At 38.3% G+C, this 24,577-nt stretch overlaps 1 protein-coding gene across 1 annotated transcript in view; it reads right to left on the reverse strand.

The window, feature by feature from the left end:
- SLC9C2 (solute carrier family 9 member C2 (putative)) overlaps positions 1–24,577 on the reverse strand; it is a 94,233-nt gene that overhangs the window by 32,542 nt on the left and 37,114 nt on the right. The window contains exons 10-16 of the mRNA XM_055583805.1: positions 22,360–22,441; positions 16,452–16,618; positions 15,784–15,882; positions 9,614–9,711; positions 8,273–8,392; positions 2,401–2,599; positions 1,505–1,693 (exon numbers count right to left, since the gene is read on the reverse strand). Coding sequence (XP_055439780.1) covers positions 1,505–1,693; positions 2,401–2,599; positions 8,273–8,392; positions 9,614–9,711; positions 15,784–15,882; positions 16,452–16,618; positions 22,360–22,441 — 954 coding nt within the window. The remainder of the gene's footprint in view (positions 1–1,504; positions 1,694–2,400; positions 2,600–8,272; positions 8,393–9,613; positions 9,712–15,783; positions 15,883–16,451; positions 16,619–22,359; positions 22,442–24,577) is intronic.

Raw genomic sequence — 24,577 nt, forward strand, 5'->3', positions numbered from 1 at the left:
AGATTCTTTACCACTGAGCCACCACAGAAGCTCCCTAATAAGAATTAAGAACTCAAAAATATGGAGTGGCAAGAGAACTCATCTAAAGCTCCCAAGTTAAAAGCCTATATTAATATCATGCAACTCCATTGGAAAGAGAGAAAGGAAGCTTAAGAACTGAGACTGAAAAATCTGAAGATCTACTTTCAGAATCAAAATGAGAGCCACGAAAAGAAGAAATGAAGAAATGGTCATTGTTAAGTAGTCATGTATGGATGTGAGAGTTGGACTGCGAAGAATGCTGAGCGCCAAAGAATTGATGCTTTTGAACTGTGGTGTTGGAGAAGACTCTCGAGAGTCCCTTGGACTGCAAGGAGGTCCAACCAGTCCATTCTAAAGGAGATCAGTCCTGGGTGTTCTTTGGAAGGAATGATGCTAAAGCTGAAACTCCAGTACTTTGGCCACCTCATGCGAAGAGTTGACTCATTGGAAAAGACTCTGATGCTGGGAGGGATTGGGGGCAGGAGGAGAAGGGGACGACAGAGGATGAGATGGCTGGATGGCATCACCGACTTGATGGACATGAGTTTGAGTGAACTCCGGGAGATGGTGATGGACAGGGAGGCCTGAAGTGCTGCAATTCATGGGGTTGCAAAGAGTCGGACACGACTGAGTGACTGAACTGAACTGAACTGAAGGAGATTGAAGGCCACAGTAAAACTGAACTCCATAGGCAGTAGTCTAAGGAAGTAGTGTGTACTCTAGAGTAAATATTTTATGTTTCTGCAGTTATGGCTTTATGAGAAAATTTTACTAAAACTTGGAGAACTAGTTTCCAGGTTATCCTGCTTCAAGTGGAGCTATCATTTTCATTTATTCATTCAATACCTGATTTAGTAAGTACTTACACAGGTGGCACGAGTGGTAAAGAACCTGCCTGCCAGTGCAGGAGACATAAGAGACACAGGTTTGATCCCTGTGTCAGGAAGATCCTCTGGAGTAGGAAATGGCAACCCACTCTAGTGTTCTTGCCTGAAGAAACCCATGGAGAGAGGAGCCTGGTGGGCTACAGTCCATGGGATCGCAAAGAATCAGACACAACTGAGCGACTAATACTTTTACTTTCATATACTAGGTGTCATTCTAGGTTACATCAGTAACCAAAACAAAGACACTTACCTCATGGAAAGTACATACAACATATAGTAAAAAGGTGGTAAATGCTATGCAGAAAAAATTAATTTAAGCAAATGAAGAGGGACCAGGGAGATGGGATAGAAAGCTGGGAGTATGGAGGGCAGGTTGCCATTTTACGTAGCATGGTCAGGGAAGGCCTTCTCCATGAGAAGGTGAGAGTTGAGTGATGACTTGAAGGAGTGAGAGGGTGAACCAAGCAGATACCTGTGGGGGGAGGGTTCCAGGAGAAAAGGCAGCTCCCTCCCTCATTTCTTCTAAAATAATGAGTTTTCTTAATTCAGTTGACAAATAGTATAGAAAAAAAAATTTTTTTAATGTGAAGTTTTACCTTGAGAAGAGGAAAAAATCTAATTATTCTGAAATAACCTATTATTACTGTAAACTGAATAAGAATCAAGTTGTCTGGTCTCAGTCTCACAAAGTATATACAAAATATATCAACAATTCCAATAAGCACAATAAAAAATTCCAAAGTATTCCAGTGTTGATGAAAATATTTCCTTTTCAAAATTATTATCTGTTTAGAAAACATATAGAACATACATCATTTCATAGCAGTATACAAAGGTGGGGAGAGGGACTCTTAAAAATTAACAGTTAAATGCTCAACTACAAATGCATTACATTCCAAAAGCTGGGTTTTAAGTCATTCATTTGAAATTCAAAAAAATCCTTTATAAATGTCTGACATCAAAGGGTATAATTTGATTTAAAATATATATAATCTATTATGAATCTGGAACACCAAAGAAAAGCAATGAAAAATAGTGAATTAATTCACTGAAACACTATTAATTATAATTGAAGTATGAAACAGTATGCTGATAAATCATCTTTGAAGCATTTATCCTAAAAAGTGGTCTTCATCTTACATCATGATAAGAACCTAGCAACCTGTTTTTCTTTTATTAGTTTATTTATTCTTTGTATTGTTACAAGGAGTATTTGAGGAAAATATCAAATGCCTAGATTTTCAATTCTCTTTTATCTGATCTTTGAGATTCTCTCCACTTTTATGATACTTCTCTTATCTGATATTCAAGACTGTGACTATTATACTGATTTCACTCAGAAAACTCAAAAAGAGTACTAAAATTCCATAATCCTATCAACTATTACAGCAAAAGGCTTCTGGTAGGAATTACTCCAATAAAATGACAAAATAGATTCAAGCTATCTAAATTGTTCTTTTTATATAGGATACATTTCTATTTTAAATGATACCTTCAATGCTGATTCTAACAGATATAAAAATACAAAATAGTAGTTTACAAATATCAGTCCTGACACATTTAATTTTCTTGCCGTTGGCCACAGATGCATTATCATAGGATAAATGTACATTATTCCTATAATATGTTCTGCATTTTCAAATTCTTCTGAAAATACAATGTGATATATAAAAATCAGAAATTTATTATGCCTGAAAAAAAAGAGATCAAATAAAATGTCAGGTCACTTTAAAAGTACAAAAATTAAAATCTGAAGTTTATTTAAGTAAATATTAACATTTATTTGCAGAAAGATATAAAATAACAGATAATTAAAATTTAAAACATACTTTCTATACATAAAATTCATAAGGGAAAAAGATAAAAATATGGCTCTTGGTAATCTATATCAAGGCTGGGGAGCTTTTTTTTTAAGTTAATATCTTATACTTATCATTCACATAAGTAGAAAAAACACTTTCATTACCTCTGTAAAAACATTAAGTACTGTAAATACATATTCATTTGGGAGGGGTAGTATTTTGGGGAAGGGGTGTTTTTCCTCCAGTTTCTTAAGATATAATTGACATACAGCACTGTATAAGTTTTAAAGTATACAACCTAATGATTTGACGTATGTACATCATGAAATGATTATCACAATAAGTTTAGTGAACATCCTTCATCTCATATGGATATAAAATTAAAGAATCAGAACATTTTTTCCTTTGAGATGAGAACTTTTAGGATTTACTCCCTTAACAACTTTCATATATAACATACAGGAGTGTTCATTATATTTATCATGCTGCATATGACAATCCTAGTACTTATTTATCTTATAAATGGAAATTGTACTTTTTGACAGTCTTCGTCCAACTCCACCTCCCCTACCCCGCACCTCTGGTAAGCATAAATTTGATCTTTTTTGCTAAGAGTTTGCTTTGTTTTTAAAATATAATTGACCTACAACACACTAGTTCCTATTACATAACACAGATTCAATTATTTTTAGACATTTCAAAATAATAACTCAAATAAGTCTAGCTACGATATGCCACCATACAAAGATATTACATAATTCCTGACTACATTCCCCACACTGTACGTTTCATGTTTGTTACTCAATTATTTTGCCACTGGAATTGTGTACTCTTTCATTTCCCTCACTATTTCTTTCTTCTCCTAACCACTCCTTTCTGGATACTACATATTTATTCTCTTTATCTAAGATTATTTCTCTTTCACTAAGTTTATTCATTTGTTTTGTTTTTTAAAATCCACATATAAGTGAAATCATACAGTATTTGACTTTCTCTGTCTGATTTCACTTGGTATAATACCATCTGCTGCTGCTGCTGCTGCTAAGTCGCTTCAGTCGTGTCCGACTCTGTGTGACCCAATGGACGGCAGCCCACCAGGCTCCCCCGTCCCTGGGATTCTCCAGGCAAGAACACTGGAGTGGGTTGCCATTTCCTTCTCCAATGCATGAAAGTGAAAAGTGAAAGTGAAGTCGCTCAGTAGTGTCCAACTCTTTGCGACCCCATGGGTTGCAGCCTACCAGGCTCCTCTGTCCATGGGATTTTCCAGGCAAGAGTACTGGAGCGGGGTGCCATTGCCTTCTCTGATAATACCATCTAGGTCCATCCATTTGGCAAGATTTCCTTCTTTTTAGGGCTGAGTAATATTTCATTATACAAACACATGAATATACATTTGTTGTTGTTGTTCAGTCACTAAGTTGTATCCAACTCTTTGCAACCCCATGGACTGCAGAACACCAGGCTTCCCTGTCCTTCACTATTTCTGAGTCTGCTCAAATTCATGTCCATTGAGTCAGTGATGCTATCTAACCATCTCATCCTCTGCCACCCTCTTCTCCTTTTGCCTTCAATCTTTCCCAACATCAGGGTCTTTTCCAATGAGTCAGCTTTTCACATCAGGTAGCCGAAGTACTGGAGTTTCAGCTTCAGCATTAGTCCTTCCAATGAGTATTCAGGGTTGACTTTGAGAGAGTCATTTCCTAGGCAGGTTGATAAGAAGTCTAGGGGTCCCCAAGGAGAGAGGGGTCTGGAATTCTCAAGGAGGAAGAAAGGACAAACTTTTTTTCCCCCTACATTCCTTAGGATTATATAACAATAATGTATCCTGCCTGAGGACAGTCTCTGGATTTCTGTTCTGGCTAATCTGGTTATTTTAAAATGTAAATTATGGGAGTAGGTCTGGTGCGGTCTTTACAACCTCCAGACATACTTTTGATTCATTGGAGAGTATATAACGCCATTGCTAACACTAGCAAGCAGGTACTCTTTCTGCCCCCTTCTGATGTCTATGTCAGAAGCTTTCTCTATCTCCTTTATACTTTAATAAAACTTTATTCCACAAAAGCTCTGAGCCATCAAGCCTTGTCTCTGGCCCCAGATTGAATTCTTCTTCTCCGAAGGCCAAGAATCCCAGCGTCTTTGTATGGTTCAACAACAACCTTTCCATTTCCTTTAGGATTGATTGGTTTGATCTCCTTGCTGTCCAAGGGACTCTCAAGAGTCTCCTCCAGCACTACAGTTTGAAAGCCTCAATTCTTTGGCCCTCAGTCTTCTTTATGGTCCAACTTTCACATGGGTACATGACTACTGGAAAAACCATAGCTTTGACTATATGGACTTTTGTCAGCAAAGAGATGTCTCTGCTTTTTAATACGCTGTCTAGGTTTGTCATAGCTTTCCTTCCAAGGAGCAAACATCTTTTAATTTCATGGCTGCAGCCACCAGCCACAGTGATTTTGGAGCCCAAGAAAATATAGTCTGTCACTGTTTCCACTTTTCCCAGCTTTTATTTGCCATGAAGTGATGGGACTGGATGCCATGCCTATTATATATCTAGATATGTCCATTCATCTTCTTTATCCATTCCTATCAATGGGCATTTAGGTTGTCTCCATATCTTGGCTATTATAAATAATGCTACAATGAACACAGGGGTACACATATCTTTTCTAGTGATCTCATTTTCTACAGATAAATACCCAGGAGTGGAAATGGTAGTTCTATTTCTAATTTGTTGAAGAATCTCTATACTATCTTCCACAGTGGCTGCACCAGTTTACATTCCAATCAACAGTGCGTGAGGGTTCCCTTTTTTCCATATCCTCCCCACACTTGTTATTTATCTTTTTGATAATAGCCATTCTGACAAGTGTGAGATGATATTTCATTATGGTTTTGATTTGCATTTCCATGATGATTGATGATGCTGAGCATCTTTTCATGTGCCCACAGGTCATCTGTATGTCTTCTTTGGAAAAATGTCTATTCATATTCTATGCCCTTATTAAATCAGGTTATTTGGCTATTTTTTTCAATGTTCTTTGTATGTGCGCTTTGTGCTAAGCTGCTTCAGTTGTGTCCAGCTCTTTGCAACCCTATGGGCTGTAGCCCACCAGGCTCTTCTGTCCATGGGATTCTTCAGACAAGAATGCTGGAGTGGGTTGCCATGCCCTTCTCCAGGGATCTTCCAGATGCAGGAATTGAACCCACATCTCTTACATCTCCTGCATTGGCAGGTGGATCCTTTACCACTAGCACCACCTGGGAAACCTGTTCTTTGGATAATTTGGCTATTAACCCCTTACAGAATATATTGTTTGCAAATATCTTTTACCATTCAGTAGGTGGGTTTTTTTATTTTATTTTGTTGATAGTTTCTTTAACTGTGCAGAAATTTTTTAGTTTGATGTAGTCCCATTTGTTTATTTTTGCTTTTGTTTTTCTTGCCTGAGGCCACATACATACGCACAAAAAAGTTAATAAGACAAATGTCAACGAGTTTACTGACTATGTTTTCTCCTAGAAGTTTTACAGTGTCAGGTATTACATTTAAATTTTTAACCCATTTTGAATTTATTTTTATGTATGGTGTAAAAGAGTAGTCCAGATTGATTTTTTTGGTTATAACTGTACAGTTTCCCCAACAGCATTTATTTAAAAAACTGTCTTTCCTTATTGCATATTCTTGCCTTATTGTCATTGATTAATTGACCATATAGGTGTCGGTTCATTTCTGGGCTCTCTATTCTGTTCCGTTGATCCATTTGTCAGTTTTCATGCCAGTACCATTCTGTTTTGATTACTGTAGCCTTATAGTATTATTCTGAAGTCAGAAAGAATGATACCGCCAGCTTTGTTTTTTCTCAATACTGTTTTGGCTATTCAGGGTCTTTTGTGTTTCCATATAAATTTTAGAATCATTTGTTCTAGTTCTGGGGAAAGTGTATTTTATAGGGATTGCACTCAATCCATAGATTGCTTTGAGGAGTATGGTCATTTTAACAAAATTAATTCTTCCAATCTATGAACATGGTGAATCCTTCCATTTGTTTGCATTGTCTTCAATTTCTTTCATCAGTGTCTTATACTTTTCAAGTACAGCTCTTTTACCTCCTTAATTAGATGTATTCCTAGGTATTTTATTCTTTTTTGACATAATTGCAAATTGGATTATTTTCTTAATTTCTCTTTTTGATAGTTCATTGTTAGTATATAGAAGTGAAACAGATTTTTAAAAATTATTTTTATATCCTGAAACTCTACCAAGTTCAGGGATGAGTTCCAGTAGTCTCTTGGTGGCATCTTTAGGACTTTTTATGTATAGTATCACATTATCTGCAAACAGTGACAGTTTTACTTCTTCCTTTCTAATTTGGATTCCTTTTATTTTCTTATCTGATTACTGTGGCTAAGACTTCCAATATTGTATTGAATAAAAGTAGCAAGAGTGGACTTTTGTTTTGTTCCTAATCTTGGAAGAAATGCTTTTCACTGTTGAGTTTGATGTTAGCTATGGGACTGTCACATATGACCTTTATGATGTTGAGGTGTGTTCCCTCTATACCCACTTTGCTGAGAGTTAAATTTTGTCAAAAGTTTTTTCCATATCTATTGAAATTATCATATGATTTTTATTCTTCAATTTGTTAATGTGGTGTATCACACCAATAAGTTTGCAAACATTGAACCATCTTTGCATCCTTTTTCTTTTTTTTATATAGATTTTATTTTATTTTTAACTTTACAATATTGTATTGGTTTTGCCATATATCAACATGAATCCGCCACAGGTATACAGGTGTTCCCCATCCTGAACCCTCCTCCCTCCTCCCTCCCCATTCCATCCCTCTGGGTTTTAATTTTTTATATTTTTCTGTAAACTTAATAAATCAAAGACAGTAAAAAAAAATGACCATAATTTACTATGAAAAGTATGTTAACATCCATTTAAAATTTATTAACATTAATGGTCTCAGTATCTTCTCATCTGTCATGCTTTGTTAGTAGAAAAATATTGTCTTTCTAGTCTAAAAAGTGTGTAAGTTTACAATTTATATAACAAAAGAGTCTACACGAGTTAGTAAAATACGTATCTTATGATATTTTGGACATTGGCTGTAGGTGTTTATTAAGGCCAGGCTGTGTTTTTCCTAAATATAGACATCAACAGAACCATCCCATGCCACAGGTGAAATTAAGTTGAGAGTTAAATCTAGTCTTTGAGTTTGCTATTTCTCACCCACAAGCACCCCAGAAGAATATGAAAGAAGTCCAACATGTAATGTGACACTAAGACAAGACTGTTAGGACTTGAAGAACCCAAATGTAACCATCTTTTTCTTCTTTTTTCTACCCACATTCTACTAGAGGTGTCAGTGAAATTGCTAAAACAGAATGGAAAAAGAGAAGTAAGCACTCTGCTGCTTCCCTACTCAATCAATAAGAGTTGACTGTAATATTAGTTGAGGTTTTTCCTTAGGAAAAATCAAGGTAGCCGATTTTAACAATGTAGAAAAGGTCATATTTTCAAGTACATTGCTATTAAAGGTTCACAGTACTTACCCATATAGAATAAGAGGTGTCTTATCTTTATGATATTCCAAGAAAGTTAACATGTTTTTAAACTTCACAAGCCAACTTCTAGCTCTTACATAAGTTGAAACATCATAAATACTCATGAATCTAATAAAGAAAAATATACATACATGATGAAAACCAAGTGCTATACCTTTGGGTAATATAAAATGAAAAGTTATACTAAATATAAATATAATATACATTTGTTAAATATGCCTCTGTATCCACCCACCTAACCACCCATGGTCATGGAACAGAAACAATTTTAGCATGAGACTCCTAAAGTCCATGTCCCTGAAACTTTTCTGACCTGAGGTAGAATATAATTAAAACTTCTCCAGTCCAATTCTTTGAGGTTCAGAATCAAGCTTCCTTTTGTCATGCCTTGCCTAGCCCAAGATTCTCCTTGGCCCTGAACTCCCTATTCTTCCCAAACTTTATGTAGGAACTGATGCTACATCTCCCAAATATATCACCAGGCTGATGAAATGTTAACTATCACCCAGAAAGAATCTCCTAAAGTTGCTCTACAACTTTGTCTTAGAACATTCATTATTTAATGTTTACCAGAACTGTAACCAGATATCAATATATCTCTAAGATATTGAGCTTTTCCCATCATATTTAATTGCATCTATCAGGTCCATGCACACACGCATGCTCAGTTGTGTCTGACTCTTGGTGACTCTATGGACTGTAACCTGCCAGGTTCCTCTTTCCATGAGATTCTCCAGGCATGAATACTGGAGTGGGTTGCCATTTCCTACACCAAAGGATCTTCCCGACTCAGGAAGTGAATCTGCATCTCTCACGTCTCCTGCATTGACAGGCAGATTTTTTACCACTGAGCCACCTAGGAAGCCCCTATCAGTTTCACAGGCTGGATCAATTCCTCCAGATCCTGCTCCACACCAGGGAGCAATTTAATAGTAGGCTCCAGGCCTTCTTACCTCCCCTATGCAGTAATTTAGTGAATACGACATAAAGATAAAAGAATTATAATCATAATTAAAACTACGTGGGTTCTTTTTAATGGCTCCCCTTTCCTCTCATATAATTGCTTTGCAATTAAATCTTACTCCAGAAACTCCCAATGTCATCAAACTCATGAATCTTCAGGGAGAAAAGTATAAACAAGTAAAATAGGAAGTAGATGGATGGACAGAGAGATAAGATTTTTAGAAATTGATCAATCTAAAGCAATTATCCTTCAATTAAAAAATAAATTAAAAAAAGATTGATCAATCTGGACACTCAGCTGACTTCATTCTTTATCACATACCCATTCAATTTTGGAAATATCAATTAAAGAAGTATTATACTTACTTTCCTTGGATGTGGCAATAGCTTTTGGTTGCACCAATTAATGTCCGGGCTGCCTCAACACTGAGGACTCCATCATTACACTGCTTTTCAAAGCTACTCTAAACATAAAATTTTAAATAAAAATTACAAAGGACAAAATCATTAGTGAAATATACTCTTCTTGACCTTTACATAGCCCTCATTATTATTATTGAACTCAGTATATGAAAATATACTTTTCAAAAACTATAGCAAGAAATAAATTTCATTCAATTTGAATATTTATGGAATATTCAATTTTTGCAAAGTACTCCCTTGGATATTATAAAAGACACAAAGATTTCTGGCTTCAGGAAACTCAAAATCTGTACAACTCAAAGAGTTTACTTCAAATGTTCAACATCACTAATTATTAGAGAAAAGGCAAATCCAAACCACAGTGAAGTATCATCTCGTATTGGACAGAATGACTGTCATCAGAAAAGGCTACAAATAATAAATGTTGGGGAAAGTGTGTGGAGAAAACAGAACCCTTGTACATTGTTGGTATGAAATGTAAATTGGTGCATCCACTATGAAAAACAGTATGCAAGTTCCTTAAAAAATAAAAAATAGAGCTACCATATGATCTAGTAATCTTACTTCTGGGTATATAGCCACCAAACCCCAAAACTTTATTTCAAGAAGATACATGCACCCCAACATTCATAGCAGCACTATTTATAATCACCAAGACACAGAAACAACCCATGTGCCCGCTAACACAGTTGGCTTAAGAAGATATAACTATATTATATATATACACATAAATATATCATGGAACATACATATATCATTGAATATATATATAATAGAATATATATATAATGAAATATTACTCAACCATATAAAATAATGAAATATGCCATTTGCAGCAACTTGGGTCATCCTAGAGATTATCATGGAGTAGGCAATGGCAACCCACTCCAGTACTCTTGCCTGGAAAATCCCATGGACAGAGGAGCTTGGTAGGCTGCAGTCCATGGGGTCGCTAGAAGTTGGACGCAACTTCACTTTCACTTTTCACTTTCATGCACTGGAGAAGAAAATGGCAACCCAATCCAGTATTCTTGCCTGGAGAATCCCAGGGATTGGGGAGCCTGGTGGGCTGCCATCTATGGGGTCACACAGAGTCGGACACGACTGAAGCAACTTAGCAGCAGCAGCAGCAGCAGCAGAGATTATCAAACTAAGTGAAGCAAGTCAGACAAATATTATATCACTTATATGTGGAATCTAAAATATAATATAAATGAAATCTACATACAAAATGGAAATGGACTCACAGACATAGAAAACAAGCTTATAGTTACCCAAAATGAAAGGGAGGAGGACAAATTAGGAATATGATACTCATAGATATAAACTAGAATACATAAAACAGATAAGCAACAAGGATTTACTGTATAGCAAAGGAAATTATATTCAACATCTTGTAATAACCTATAATGAAATATAATCTGAAAAACTGAATCACTATGCTATATGCCTAAAACTAGTACAATATTGTAAATCAAATATATTTCAATTTCTTAAAAAAAAATAACATGGAGTGGATCACTACATGGGATTATTGCTTTGAAAAGTAAATGTGGTAGGGCATTGTAACAATGGTCCCAATGAAACATAGCTGCCCATGTCTCTTTGTAACTAACATTGCTGCTCTTCCCTTCAAAGGCAGGCTTTTCTTTACTCATTGAATCTGGGCTAGCTTTGGGATTTACTTTGACTAATTGAATGGGAGTGAAAATGATGTTATTCAACTTCCAGAGCCTAGGAGATAGAGGCCTTGCAGCTCCTCTTCTAACCCTGTTGGAACCCAGAGATTACCATGTAGTGAAGAAGCCCAGTTCACTCTATTGGAAGATAGGAGGCCATGTGGCGGAGAACCAAAGTGCCCTGCAATACAACACAGTCAACTGCTAAATCGGTGAGTAAGGACATGTTGGACCCTCCAACCCCAATTCAACTAAGATGGTAGCCGACACATGAGTGGTCCCAGGCAAGACCAGCAACAAAATCATCCAGATTGCCAACCCACAGAACTGTGAGAAATACCAAATCATTGTTTTCAGCCACTAAGTTTTGTAGTAGAGCAAAGGCTAACCAAAACAGAAATGAGTACCAATTGTGGAGAGTCTCCACAACAAAAAGCTAAACCATGTGTTGTTAGTTTTGGGACTAGGTGGTGAGCAGAGGCTCGAAGGGCAATGAGGAGACTGGAAGTAGGAAAAGCAGTGAGAAAACTGATGCAGAAGGCTGGAGGGAGGCAGTTGAGCTATGATGAGTCAGCACAACTGGCCATACTGTCACCTAAGGCAACTTGGAAAGCAGATGTGCCTAATAAATTTATGAATCTGGCTAAAGAGATTTCTGGATTTCAAATATTCTAGAAATAAACTTTTGGGGGGAATATAATTGCTTTACAATGTTGTGTTAGTTTCTGCTGTACAACAACATGAATCAGCCATAAGGATAAATATATCCTCTCTCTCTTAAATCTCCCTCTCACCTCCACCTGCTATCTCACCTGTCTAAGTTGTCATGGAGCACCAAGCTGAGCTCCCATACTATACAGCTGATTCCCACTAACTATTTTATACATGGTAGTGTATATATGTCAATCCCATTCTCCCAATTTGTCCCACCCTCCCTTTCCCCTCCTGTGTCCACATGTCTGTTTCTCTACATCTGCATCTCTATTCTCGCTTTGGAAATGACTCATCTGTACCATTTTTCTAGATTGCACATGTATGTGTTAATATACAAGATTTGTTTTTATCTCTAGCTGCATGTGATAATCAGAGAAGGCAATGGTACCCTACTCCAGTACTCTTGCCTGGAAAATCTCATGGACGGGGGATCCTGGTGGGCTGCCGTCTTTGGGGTCGCGCAGAGTCGGACACGACTAAAGCTACTTAGCAGCAGCATGTGATAATGTATGAGAAGAGAGAGGTAAACCAAAGGGTAACAGTTCAATCTGTAAGCAGATATTACAGAAAATATAAAGAGGCCATGATTGGTTTGAAAACCCAAACCCATTTTCCATCTGCAGTCTCTCCAGGTGGTAAAATATCAGGGAATGAAAATCAAATCTAGAGTTTTGCCGGTAAAATATGGCCTCAGCTTCAAGATCAAGTCAAGGTTGTGGCTCAAGACCCCTGGATAAGACCACTTAGAGGTTAAAGGTAGTGCTTAGTTTACCCTCTCAAGCAGACTAAAGGGTTTCTCAGACCCATGTTGTCTGGTATGTGGTCTGTATGAAAAGGAATTACAGAGTAGAATAGAGTAGAACCAGACTCATTGAAAACACAGAGTTTTTAAGGAAATTGTATCAGGGTGGGCTTAAAAGACACTGTTACAAACATGATTACATGCATGCATACTGAGTCACTTCAGTCGTGTATAACTCTTTGTGACCCTATGGACAGTGCCTGCCAGGTTCCTCTCTGTCCATGGGATTCTCCAGGCAAGAATACTGGAGTGGGTTGCTGCTGCTGCTGCTAAGTCACTTCAGTCATGTCTGACTCTGTGCGACCCCACAGATGGCAGCCCATCAGGCTCCACCGCCCCTGGGATTCTCCAGGCAAGAACACTGGAGTGGGTTGCCATTTCCTTCTCCAATGCATGGAGTGGGTTACCATTCCCTTTTCCAGGGGATCTTCCCAACACAGAGATCAAACCCTCATCTCTTACATCTCCTGCATTGGGAGGTGGGTTCTTTACCACTAGTGCCACATGGGAAGCTCAAACATGGGTTACCTCCTATGATAACAGAATGAGGAGAACTAGGTCATATGCCCAGCTGGATTTCAGAGCTGCCAAGGACCAGTGATTAATCAACGCTTCCTGTCCTCTTCCTTCTTGAACAGAAGTGTCTGTTGATTACCACTGAAAGTTGGGATTAGGGATGGTGGTAGAGGTGGAGGCTGAGGAGACAGGTAACTTCTCTTTTTAGTCCACTGTTCTGTGTATCAAGAGGAATCATACTTAAAGAGATACAACCAAGGAGCCTGAGCAATCCTAGACTAAATGAACATCATGAGATACCAGACTTTGAATTTGCTACCATAATGCGATAAAGCTTATCTGGGTTGGGGGTGGGATGTGTCTTAGAAAAAGATGAGTGTGTTTTGCTTTGTACCTCCTCTGAAAGCTAAGTCATGTCCAACTCTTTGTGACCCCGTGAACTGTAGTCTACCAGGCTCCTCTGTTCATGAGATTTCCCAGGCAAGAATACTGAAGTAGGTTACCATCTCCTTCTCCAGGGGATCTTCCTGACCCAGGGATTGAACCCATGTCTCCTGTTTGGCAGGCAGTTTCTTTACCACTGAGCCATCAGGGAAGCCGTAGGAGGGATATAAATATTTGTGGCCAGTGAGCAGAACATGGTGCATTATATATGGTCACAGATTCTTTGCATCTCTTACCATCAAGAGTTTGAGTCTACTATCCCAAGCCTTAAATTAAAGTGGCTTCATTTGCAAAGTCTGGTAGTAGGGTATTGACTCTCCGCTGTATGCCTCTCATTCTTCAAAGGCTAGGCCAGCTTCCTCACATGACAATCTCAGGGTGGTATTCAAAGTGGAAGAAGGGGGAAGTTGTAACTCTCCTCAAGGCTCCAGTACATTCCCAAAGTCATTTGGCTATATATTCCTGGTCAAAACAAGTCATAAGAGCAACCCAAGTTCAATGATGGGGAGGGATATAGATACTACCTCTCAATAGGAGATTGGTTCTACAAAGAATTCATGACCATACTTTATATCTCTGGGTAAGAACCTTGCAAATTCTGAGAACATTTTAAATTAACTATAGAAATGTTTTTAAATCAATATAGTGTTAGTGTTTTTGTATTAAGAAGAAATATGTCCTTTTTTCAATAGGAAAAAAAAAGAAGAATTTATAGATTAAAAGAGACCTAAAGTACATATTCTGGGCTTCCCCGATGGCTCAGCAGTAAAGAATCCACCTGCAAGTCAGGAGCCACAGGAGATGTGGGTCAGGAAGATCCCCTGCAGGAGGGTGTGACAACCCACTTTGGTATTCTTGCCTTGAAAATCCCATGGACAGAGAAGCCTGGTGGGCTGCAGTCCATAGGGTTGCAGAGTCATATTCAACTGAAGCGATAGCACGCATGCAAGCAAAGTACATATTCATTAATTGCAATATATGATTTCATTGAAATGCAATTTAAAGATGTAAGCTGGAACTATGCATTGATCACATTTATGAGATAACTGGAAAACTGATCATTGACCAGTATTTGATGTTATTAAGGAATTAATCTTTAGGCACAATATTAGTATTTTACTGTTTTTTAAGACTTTAAAATTTCAAGATACATACTGAAATATTTGCAGATGAAATGATATATTGAATAACATCTGGGATTTGTTTCAAAATAAACTGGGAGATGAGGGAGTGACTGAGGGTGCAGACGGGGCAGGGCTGGTCATGTGTGGATGTTTGTGAAGGCTGAGTGATAGGTACGTGGAGGTTTGGTACACTATTTTATCTACTTTTGTATGCGTTAGAAATTCTTCATAATAGGTTCTAAATTGAAAATAAAAAGGAAGGATTCTGGGCATAATGAGCATTTTATATACTTATAAATTTGAATAAAATTGTACTATTAGGATAAAACCCTAGTTTTAAATGTACAATTTGATAAGTTGATTCAAACTTGATTTTATCTCATAATCTATGTTTACATTATAACATTCAAATATTAAATCTTAAATATTTTAAGAGAATGTTTGATTCATTAGATTTTAGCTTATTAGATTTACAAGAGTTAAATAAGCACTTGAGAACATTTTATATAAAAGGAGCTAACATACTTAAATCTGTGAAAGCAGTTTCAAATATTTGAAGATGTTTAATTGTGTAAATGGCACAAAATATTATTCAAAGGCTCCATAAAAGTGAACTGCTAAAATTTGCTAGACTTAGAAATAGAATAAGGTTTGTAACTTGAATTTAAAGCCTTAGAAATTTATTTTTCTAACTTTCATAAATCAAACTTAAAGTTTAACAACCAACCAAAAGGTGAAAATTTTTCTAGTCCTCTGAAAACCATATGTAAGAATTAAAAACATTGCAAGAATAAAATACATAAATAAAAAGCAGATTATGTAAAGGATACTAACTATTTGGATTATAGCCACATGCAATCGGGCTTCTTCTATTAAAACTTCATCTGTTGGGAACTCCTTCTTCGCCTTATTGTCACTTGAAACATGAGGAGTCTGAACAGAGACAGAGTTAAAAATAAGTAAAAAGGATTAGGAGCTGTCAAATACTCTGCTTGACCAAGATTCCAATAACTCAAATCAGAATTGCTAAAATGAAGGGCTGTGTGTAAGTGAAAAACATTCTCATGTTAGAAATGTTGATTTCAATTGTGGTGAAGTAACTATTCATTTGGGGAGATTTAGAAACCAAATTCTTCCCCAAACTGGTCTATGTTTGACTGCTCTCTGAAGCTGCCTGTGTTTTCTGCTTTTGAATAGTACTTGTATAGGGAGAGAGCGCTCACTTTCTCAACCAGCTGGAAAATATCACCCTGGCAGAAGCCATTCATAGTTACTCAATCAGCCTATTTGTAAAAACACCAGTTCTCTTGCATTTGGCAAATAAGGCTAGATCACCAACATCTGTTCAGAGACAGAATTCAGAGTATTTTGGCTGATAGAAAAAAGCTAGTAAATGTATCTCTCTTCAGTATCCTGACCTATAACCAGCAGAATCAAGTTTTGCATAATAAACAAAAGAAATAGAAAGGGAAAGGACTAGTTTTTGCCAGGAATCAACTCACAGGAATGATGTATTCAATCTTTGTTTTTTCTTCTACTAAGGTCCAATTAACATTTGTCAAAAGTTTTTCTGTTTTAAATAAAGTTATTCTGCTCTGTATCATCTCCTGGATGTGCTTAATGGCATTTTGCATGGCCATCTGTCTTGGAATGGAAAGGACACACAAATCTATGACAAAGAAAAGGAAGGACCTTAATAAAATAGTGAAGAATGCACAGGGAATCAAAATGTTGCATGATGTAGTGAAATCTTGGCATCACCTGCAGAGCCAAATCAGAGTGCTTAGAGCAAGGACAACTATTTACCCAAAATTTTCCAGAAAATTACCCAAATACCCATTTCCTTTTGGCTGTGCAGCTCAACTTTATCTGACTCAACTGCTAAAGAATGTTTTCTTAGTTTCTTTTTGTTTCCTATAGCTAGAAACATGACTCGCTATTTCAAGTCATCCAGTCAGTATTTCTCAAAGTATGGAAAATTACCTGTACCTTCTACAGGTAGAAGAATTGCCTGTTGAATTATTCCTGGGCTTTGCCCCATGTCTGGAGAATCTGACTGGCCTGAGAATTTTCATTTTAGCAACTTCTCCAACTGATTCTTATACATAATAAAATTTAAAGACCACTGCAATAGAGATGCCTCCAATTTAACATCTCTGTTTCCTGACCAGCAAATCTTTACGACCAAAATTTGTGGCAGTTTGTATCATCCTGAAGTATCAATTTGAAGTTACAGCTATCAAGCTTGCTTACCAAAAGGAGAAATTTAATTAGTGAGCTCAGCCTACACACTCAGAATTCCATCTCAATAAAACTGTTCTCGATAAAAAAAACAAGATTCTCCTGTATAGCATAGGGAACTGCATTCAACATCCTATGATAAAGCATAATGGAAAGAATATAAAAAAGAATGTACACATATGTATAAATGAATCACTTTGCTGTACAGCAGAAACTAACAAAACATCTAAATCAACTATACATCAATTAAATGTTAATCTCTTCATAACTGCATATGAGATCTCAAATAGTTTAAAACGTTATTAAAATGTTTCAGTTTAACTTTATTGTATTCTCTACAGGACACCGTGGTGTTTGATATTTGAAATTTTCAGGAATTCAAAAAGATTTGAAATCACATCCCTCTCAGTTCTCTATGGTCCACAGCAAAGATGCATTTGACTGCATGCTAAAGAGTTAGAATGTATTAGCTTTGGATTTAAAATTCCCATAGCATAGAGCACACAAGGAGAAAGTTTATTCATTTGTGTAATTGCATCCCACCCATTAGGATGAGCAACAGCCACTTTCCAGTTGCTCTGGGAAAACACGGGTATGAGGGGACTGATTGGTTGTACAAGTACATTTGAATGAACTCCTGTGTTTAAGATGATTCTGGAAGAATATGAGGATGAATCTTTCCCTCTCTCTCCTTTCTTTTAAATTTTATTGAAGTATAGTTGATTTACAATGTTGTGTTTAATTTCTGCTGGACAGCAAAGTGATAGTGTTATATATATACACGAGTGAGTGAAAGTTGCTCAGTCGCGTCCAACTCTTTGAGATCCTATAGACTATACAGTCCAGTGAAATTCTCCAGGCCAGAATACTGGGAGTGGGTAGCCTTTCCCTTCTCCAGGGGATCTTCCCAACCCAGGGATAGAACCCAGGTCTCCTGCATTGCAGGCGGATTCTTTATCAGCTGAGCCACAAGGGAGGCCTTGCTCTAATATACATACACACACACACACACACACACACACACACACACACACATTCTGCATATTCTTTTCCATTATGATTTATCACAGGATATTGAATATAGTTCCCTGTGCTATAGAGTAGGCCCTTGCTTTTTATCCATCCTATATGTAAAGGTTTGTGTCTGCTAATCCCAAATTCCCAGTCCTTCCCTCCCGGCAACCACAAGTCTGTTCTCCATATCCATAAGCCTGTTTTTGTTTCATAAATGTGTTCATGTGTGTATTATTTTTAATAGATTCCACATATAAGTGATATCATATGGTATTTGTTTTTCTCTTAATGACTTACTTCACTTAGTATGACAAGCTCTAGATTCAGAGGATGGATCTCTTAAAAGCATTAGACCAGGTGGAAGAAGCTAATTTGAAATTCTTCCTGATAAAATTCAGTTTTGTCAATTACATGGTAACATGAGAGTAATTCCAGAAAGGATGAGCATCGATTCTGAGGATAAAGTATGTGCCATACATATTTGTTTCATAATGAAAATTCTGAGGTTCAGTTCAGTCGCTCAGTTGTGTCCGACTCTTTGCAACCCCATGAATCACAGCACGCCAGGCCTCCCTGTCCATCACCAACTCCCGGAGTTCACTCAAACTCATGCCCATCAAGTCGGTGATGCCATCCAGCCATTTCATCCTCTGTCGTCCCCTTCTCCTCCTGCCTTCAGTCTTTTCCGGCATCAGGGTCTTTTCAAATGAGTCAGCTCTTTGCATCAGGTGGCCAAAGTATTGGAGTTTCAGCTTTAGCATCGGCCCTTTCAATGAACACCCAGGACTGATCTCCTTTAGGATGGACTGGTTGGATCTCCTTGCAGGCCAAGGGACTCTCAAGGGTCTTCTCCAACACCACAGTTCAAAAGCATCAATTCTTCGGCGCTCAGCCTTCTTCACAGTCCAACACTCACATCCATACATGACCACTGGAAAAACCATAGCCTCGACTAGACAGACCTTTGTTGGCAAAGTAATATCTCTGTTTTTGAATACGCTATCTAGGTTGGTCATAACCCTCCTTCCAAGGAGTAAGCGTCTTTTAATTTCATGGCTGCAGTCACCATCTGCAGTGATTTTGGAGCCCAAAAAATAAAGTCTGACACTTTTTCCACTGTTTCCCCATCTATTTCCCATGAAGTGATGGGACCAGATGCCATGATCTTCGTTTTCTGAATGTTGAGCTTTAAGCCAAGTTTTTCACTCTCCTCTTTCATTTTCATCAAGAGGCTTTTTAGTTTCTCTTCACTTGCCATAAGGGTGGTGTCATCTGCACATCTGAGATTATTGATATTTCTCCCAGCAATCTTGATTCCAGCTTGTGCTTCTTCCAGCCCAGTGTTTCCCATGATGTACTCTGCATAGAAGTTAAATAAGCAGGGTGACAATATACAGCCTTGACCTACTCCTTTTCCTATTTGGAACCAATCTATTCTTCCATGTCCAGTTCTAACTGTTGCTTCCTGACCTGCATATAGGTTTCTCAAGAGGCAGGTCAGGTGGTCTGGTATTCCCATCTCTTTCAGAATTTCCCACAGTTTATTGTGACCCACACAGTCAAAGGCTTTGGCATAGTCAATAAAGCAGAAATAGATGTTTTTTTGGAACTCTCTTGCTTTTTTGATGATCCAGCAGATGCTGGCAATTTGATCTCTGGTTCCTCTGCCTTTTCTAAAACCAGCTTGAACATCTGGAAGTTCACAGTTCACGTAAATACAATAAAAAAAAAAATTGTATGGGAAAAAAAGGAGAAGAAAAAATTTTTTCCATGATAGTAAAACCTCTTGATCTTGTTTCTGAGTATCAGAGTAAGAGCAACCTCAAGCAAACAAGCACGGGAGAAACCCAGATGCCATGTCATAAGCCAAGAGAGCAGAGTGGGACTGGATCCCTGAAACCCTATGAAAATTGGTGGGAAGGGAGGTGTAAGCAAACCTTCAGGGATCGAGTTAACTTCACTCACACTCCAGCATAGCAAGCTCGTGCTGGCCCGAGCACAACTTTCCACTGCAAACAAGGGAATCCCATGACTGGGGGAGAAGGAGCGCTGCCAAAACTCTGCCCCATTTACTAGTCCTATTCATATACCGGAGCCCTGGACTTTGAGGTCAGCTTTCACAAGAAGCTCTGCCATAGTGTTGATATGGCACAGTTTCAGGAGTGGGCAGAACTATGGCAAGACACAAGCAGAGAAGCTGAATTCACCAAGCTATTTCTCTATTTATAAGAACTCTCCTTCCTCAGTACCCTTCTATCAACCTCTCCCAAGTTCCACACCTTCCAAAAAACCTTCTGATTACTAATTTGATTTATTAAGGAAATTGGTATTTAGAGGTGAATACCCTGAATAATGATCACAATTATTTCAGACATAGAAATCATCCTCATTATAAATTAATAAATTGATTTTCTGCTGCTTCTCTATTCTCCTGGGAGTGCAACAGATGTAAATTTTCAGCCATCTGATTAATTCTAGACACTCTGACAAAATCAGGTCTCTGCACCAGCAAAGCTGAGGATCAGGCCATGGGACACTGAATGATATTAAGGCCTTACTCCTCCAAGACTCTGTGTAATTCCGCCCCACCCTCTCTCTCCTCATGGACTCCACTGCTGCTAAGTCACTTCAGTCGTGTCTGACTCTGTGTGACCCCATAGACGGCAGCCCACCAGGCTCCACTGCCCCTGGGATTCTCCAGGCAAGAACACTGGAGTGGGTTGCCATTTCCTTCTCTGAAAGTGAAAAGTGAAAGGGAAGTCGCTCAGTCGTGTCCGACTCTTTGAGACCCCATGGACTGCAGCCTACCAGGCTCCTCTATCCATGGGATCTCCCAGGCAAGAGTACTGCGGTGGGTTGCCATTAAACCACTGATTATCTTATCCTGATTTCTCTATTGATCATGGGCCTTTTTGTGATTTTATTATATTTATATATTTTATTATTAACAGCTTCACATATTTTCTAGAAACAGGCAACTCTGGCAGAGCCTGCTTACTGCTCCCCTTCATTCTCCTCTTCTTTCTTCCCCAATAGAATCTCCATGCTTTGGCTAAGCACATGACCAGTCAGTTAAGATAGTACTTCCCATCTTCCTTTGCTGTTGTGTGCCCATGAGACTAAGTTCTGGCCAATGGTCTGTGAGTGGTAATGATATGTACAACTTCTAGAGGCAGAAGGAAGCTTCTTTAAATAAGCTCCTTACTCTCCATTGACACCATCACCACCACAATCACTCCCACCCCATTTTCCCTTTCTAGTTGACTGGACTGAAGACAACTGTGACTGTGAGCCCACTTCTACCCTGCAGACAAGAGCAACACTCTGGGAAGCAGAGGAGGAATGAAAGAGAAGGATTTGAAATCTCTGGACAACCTCGTAGAACAGAACCATCCCACTCTTCTTGATTTTCTGATGGGGGGTGGTGGGAAACAACTTCTATCTTGTTTAAGTCACTCTTAATGTGGTTTCTATTAACAGGGAGTGAATGAAAACTGAGTGATTTCATGATTAATTCCTTGAGCTCCAGAAGAAATGTCCCACCTCCAGCAACAATCTTTTCTTTTTCTATACTTTATTCCAAAATTTGAAAACTTTGTTGTTTTTTAAAAATTTTTATAACTTTGGGAAAAAGACAGAGATGCAAAAATGGCAGGTTTAGTGAGTTACAGAAAACATTAAAATCACCACAAAAGTTGATTTGAGTGTTTTTCAGTCTATAAATGGGATTGAGCTAAGCTTCTTAGCTCCTTTTCAAGTTCACTGCTCCATGTTCTTTGGCTCAGGGCTGACCATTCCATCCTAGGCCTTCCCTCCTCACCTCTTTTTTTTTTTAATTTAAATTTATTTATTTAAATTGGAGGCTAATTACTTTACAATATTGTATTGGTTTTGCCATACATCAACATGAATCCTCCAGGGGTGTACACGTGTTCCCCATCCTGAACGCCCTCCCCCCCACAACCTCCCTCCCCATACCATCCCTCTTGGTCATCCCAGTGCACCAGCCCCAAGCATCCTGCATCCTGCATCGAACCTGGACTGGCAATTAGTTTCTTATATATTATACATGTTTCAATGCCATTCTCCCAAATCATCCCACCCTCTCCCTCAACAATCTATTTGTATTATTCTTCCTGGTTAAGTAGACTTTACCTAATGTCCTGGCCAAACGAGTCATCACGTATGAATTTATTCCCAAGGTCATTAAGGATATTACTTGTATGTACAATATAAACTGAAAGACAAAACAGACACACATTAATAAGTTCTCCAAAGGGAATCATTGTTCAGTTAATCTCCAACAAAATTCGACCTTAATCCACATTTTTAAATCCTACCTCTGATAAGTAAGAAGAGGCAAAAGGGCTGTTTTGGTGCAGGAAGTTCAGCAACAGCAGGCAGTGGTGACAAGGAAGTGCACCTACCACAAGCAGTTACTACATAAAGCCTTATAAGAAGCTCTGAAGAAGCAGACAGGAACTGCAGTGGGGTTCAGAGAGGCACCGCACAGAAGCATAACCACATTTGTAGATCTTGGCTCTGCCATTTACTAACCATGGAATTTGAGGCCAGTGAACTTAACTACTCTGAGTCTCAACGTCCTTTACAGAAACATGGAGTTAGTAGCAGTGTGTCTTCAGAGAGTATATCCCAAATGACTAATCTTATTTAATAAGCACCTGAAATGCTTCTTAAAGACACTGACTCCCAGGTTAATTCCCTGCAGATTCTGACTCTGTAGGTCTGGGGTGGCATCAAACAGATTCATAACATCAGACAAATTTGGGAAACACTGGAAAATGATACTCACATGTTAGTTAACATTTCATTGTCTTGGTTTTAGGCCAATTCCCTGCACAAAAGAAAACTGAGGGAACTCAAATATTGGTCATTATTCTTTTCCTCTGGATCATAAAAGGACCCAAACTCCCTGCAAAACCACAGGTATATTTGGACTCCAAATGCATTTCCAGACCATGCCCACAGACATAGAGTGTAAATCCTCAGGAAAGATGGCGAGGATTATGATACTCCATTATTTTTTAAAGCACCATTAAAAAATCAGCTCTTTCTCTTTGGGGAGTTAGGGTGCCTGAGTTCTTTCACTAACATGCTATTTTTCTTTGGTTTTGGTTTCCTCACATACAAGATGAGGGAGGTGATATTTGCTCCTTCCAGAAAAGACATCTGAAAACTACCGTACTCCTAGGATCTTCTAGGACAGGAATAAAAGAGCAAAGAAGAGAAAATTCTGTACTTGCAGTAGGATAATATCAAAAAACTCTGTACATTTACCTCCAGATTAAGGTTCCTTGGGAGGTGGGTAGTACTCTTTCTTTATGTAAGAATTTTTTTTGGAATGGACTATTTTTAAAGTCTTTATTGAATTTGTTAAAATATTGTCTCTGTTTTATGTTTTGGCTTCTTGGCCCCAGTGGAAGCGGGATCTCAGCTCTCTGAATAAGGATCGAACCCACACCCCCTGCATTGGAAGGTAAAGACTTAACCAGTGGATCACCAGGGAAGTCCTGATGGGTAGTGTTCTTAACTCACATTATTTAGGTGCTTTTTGCCTTCCCAGGAGTAGGTTTGAGATTCATCTCACCAGGAAGTGGCAGGGGTATCCTGGGACTTCTAGAAACTTCTAACAACCTATCCAGCGAGCTCACAGAGTACTGTCACAAATACCAAGGTACGCTAACACTGTCAGCAGATGTTCTGCGCTCTCTGGACCTTCCCTGGCATCTCACTGATGCTGCCACTGCCTGATTTCCCACTGGCCTGGAAATCCACTGGGTGGCCCATGGGGAAAAGGTTTTGAGAGAGAGTAGAAAGGAACCAAGTTCTGTCTTGCACTGTGGATAATGTAGCCTAGGCCAAAATTTTTAAGAAATTAATTTTTTATTTAGCCCTAAAGGACATAAAGAATGAATGAAGAGATGGAGCCAAAGCAAAAACAACACCCAGTTGTGGATGTGACTGGTGATGGAAGTAAAGTCCAATGCTGTAAAGAGCAATACTGCACAAGAACCTGGAATGTTAGGTCCATGAACCAAGGCAAGTTGGAAGTGGTCAAACAGGAGATGGCAAGAGTGAATATCAACATTTGAGGAATCAGCAAACTAAAATGGATTGGGATGGGTGAATTTAACTCAGATGACCATTCTATCCACTACTGTGGGCAAGAATCCCTTAGAAGAAATGGAGTATCAATCACATTCAACCAAAGAGTTCAAAATGCAGTCCTTGGATACAATCTCAAAAACAACAGAATGATCTCTGTTCGTTTCTAGGGCAAACCATTCAGTATCACAGTAAACCAAGTCTATGCCCCAACCAATAATGCTGAAGAGGCTGAAGTTGAACAGTT

Source organism: Bubalus kerabau, chromosome 5, assembly GCF_029407905.1.
Source record: "Bubalus kerabau isolate K-KA32 ecotype Philippines breed swamp buffalo chromosome 5, PCC_UOA_SB_1v2, whole genome shotgun sequence".
NCBI classification, from domain to species: Eukaryota; Metazoa; Chordata; class Mammalia; order Artiodactyla; family Bovidae; genus Bubalus; species Bubalus kerabau.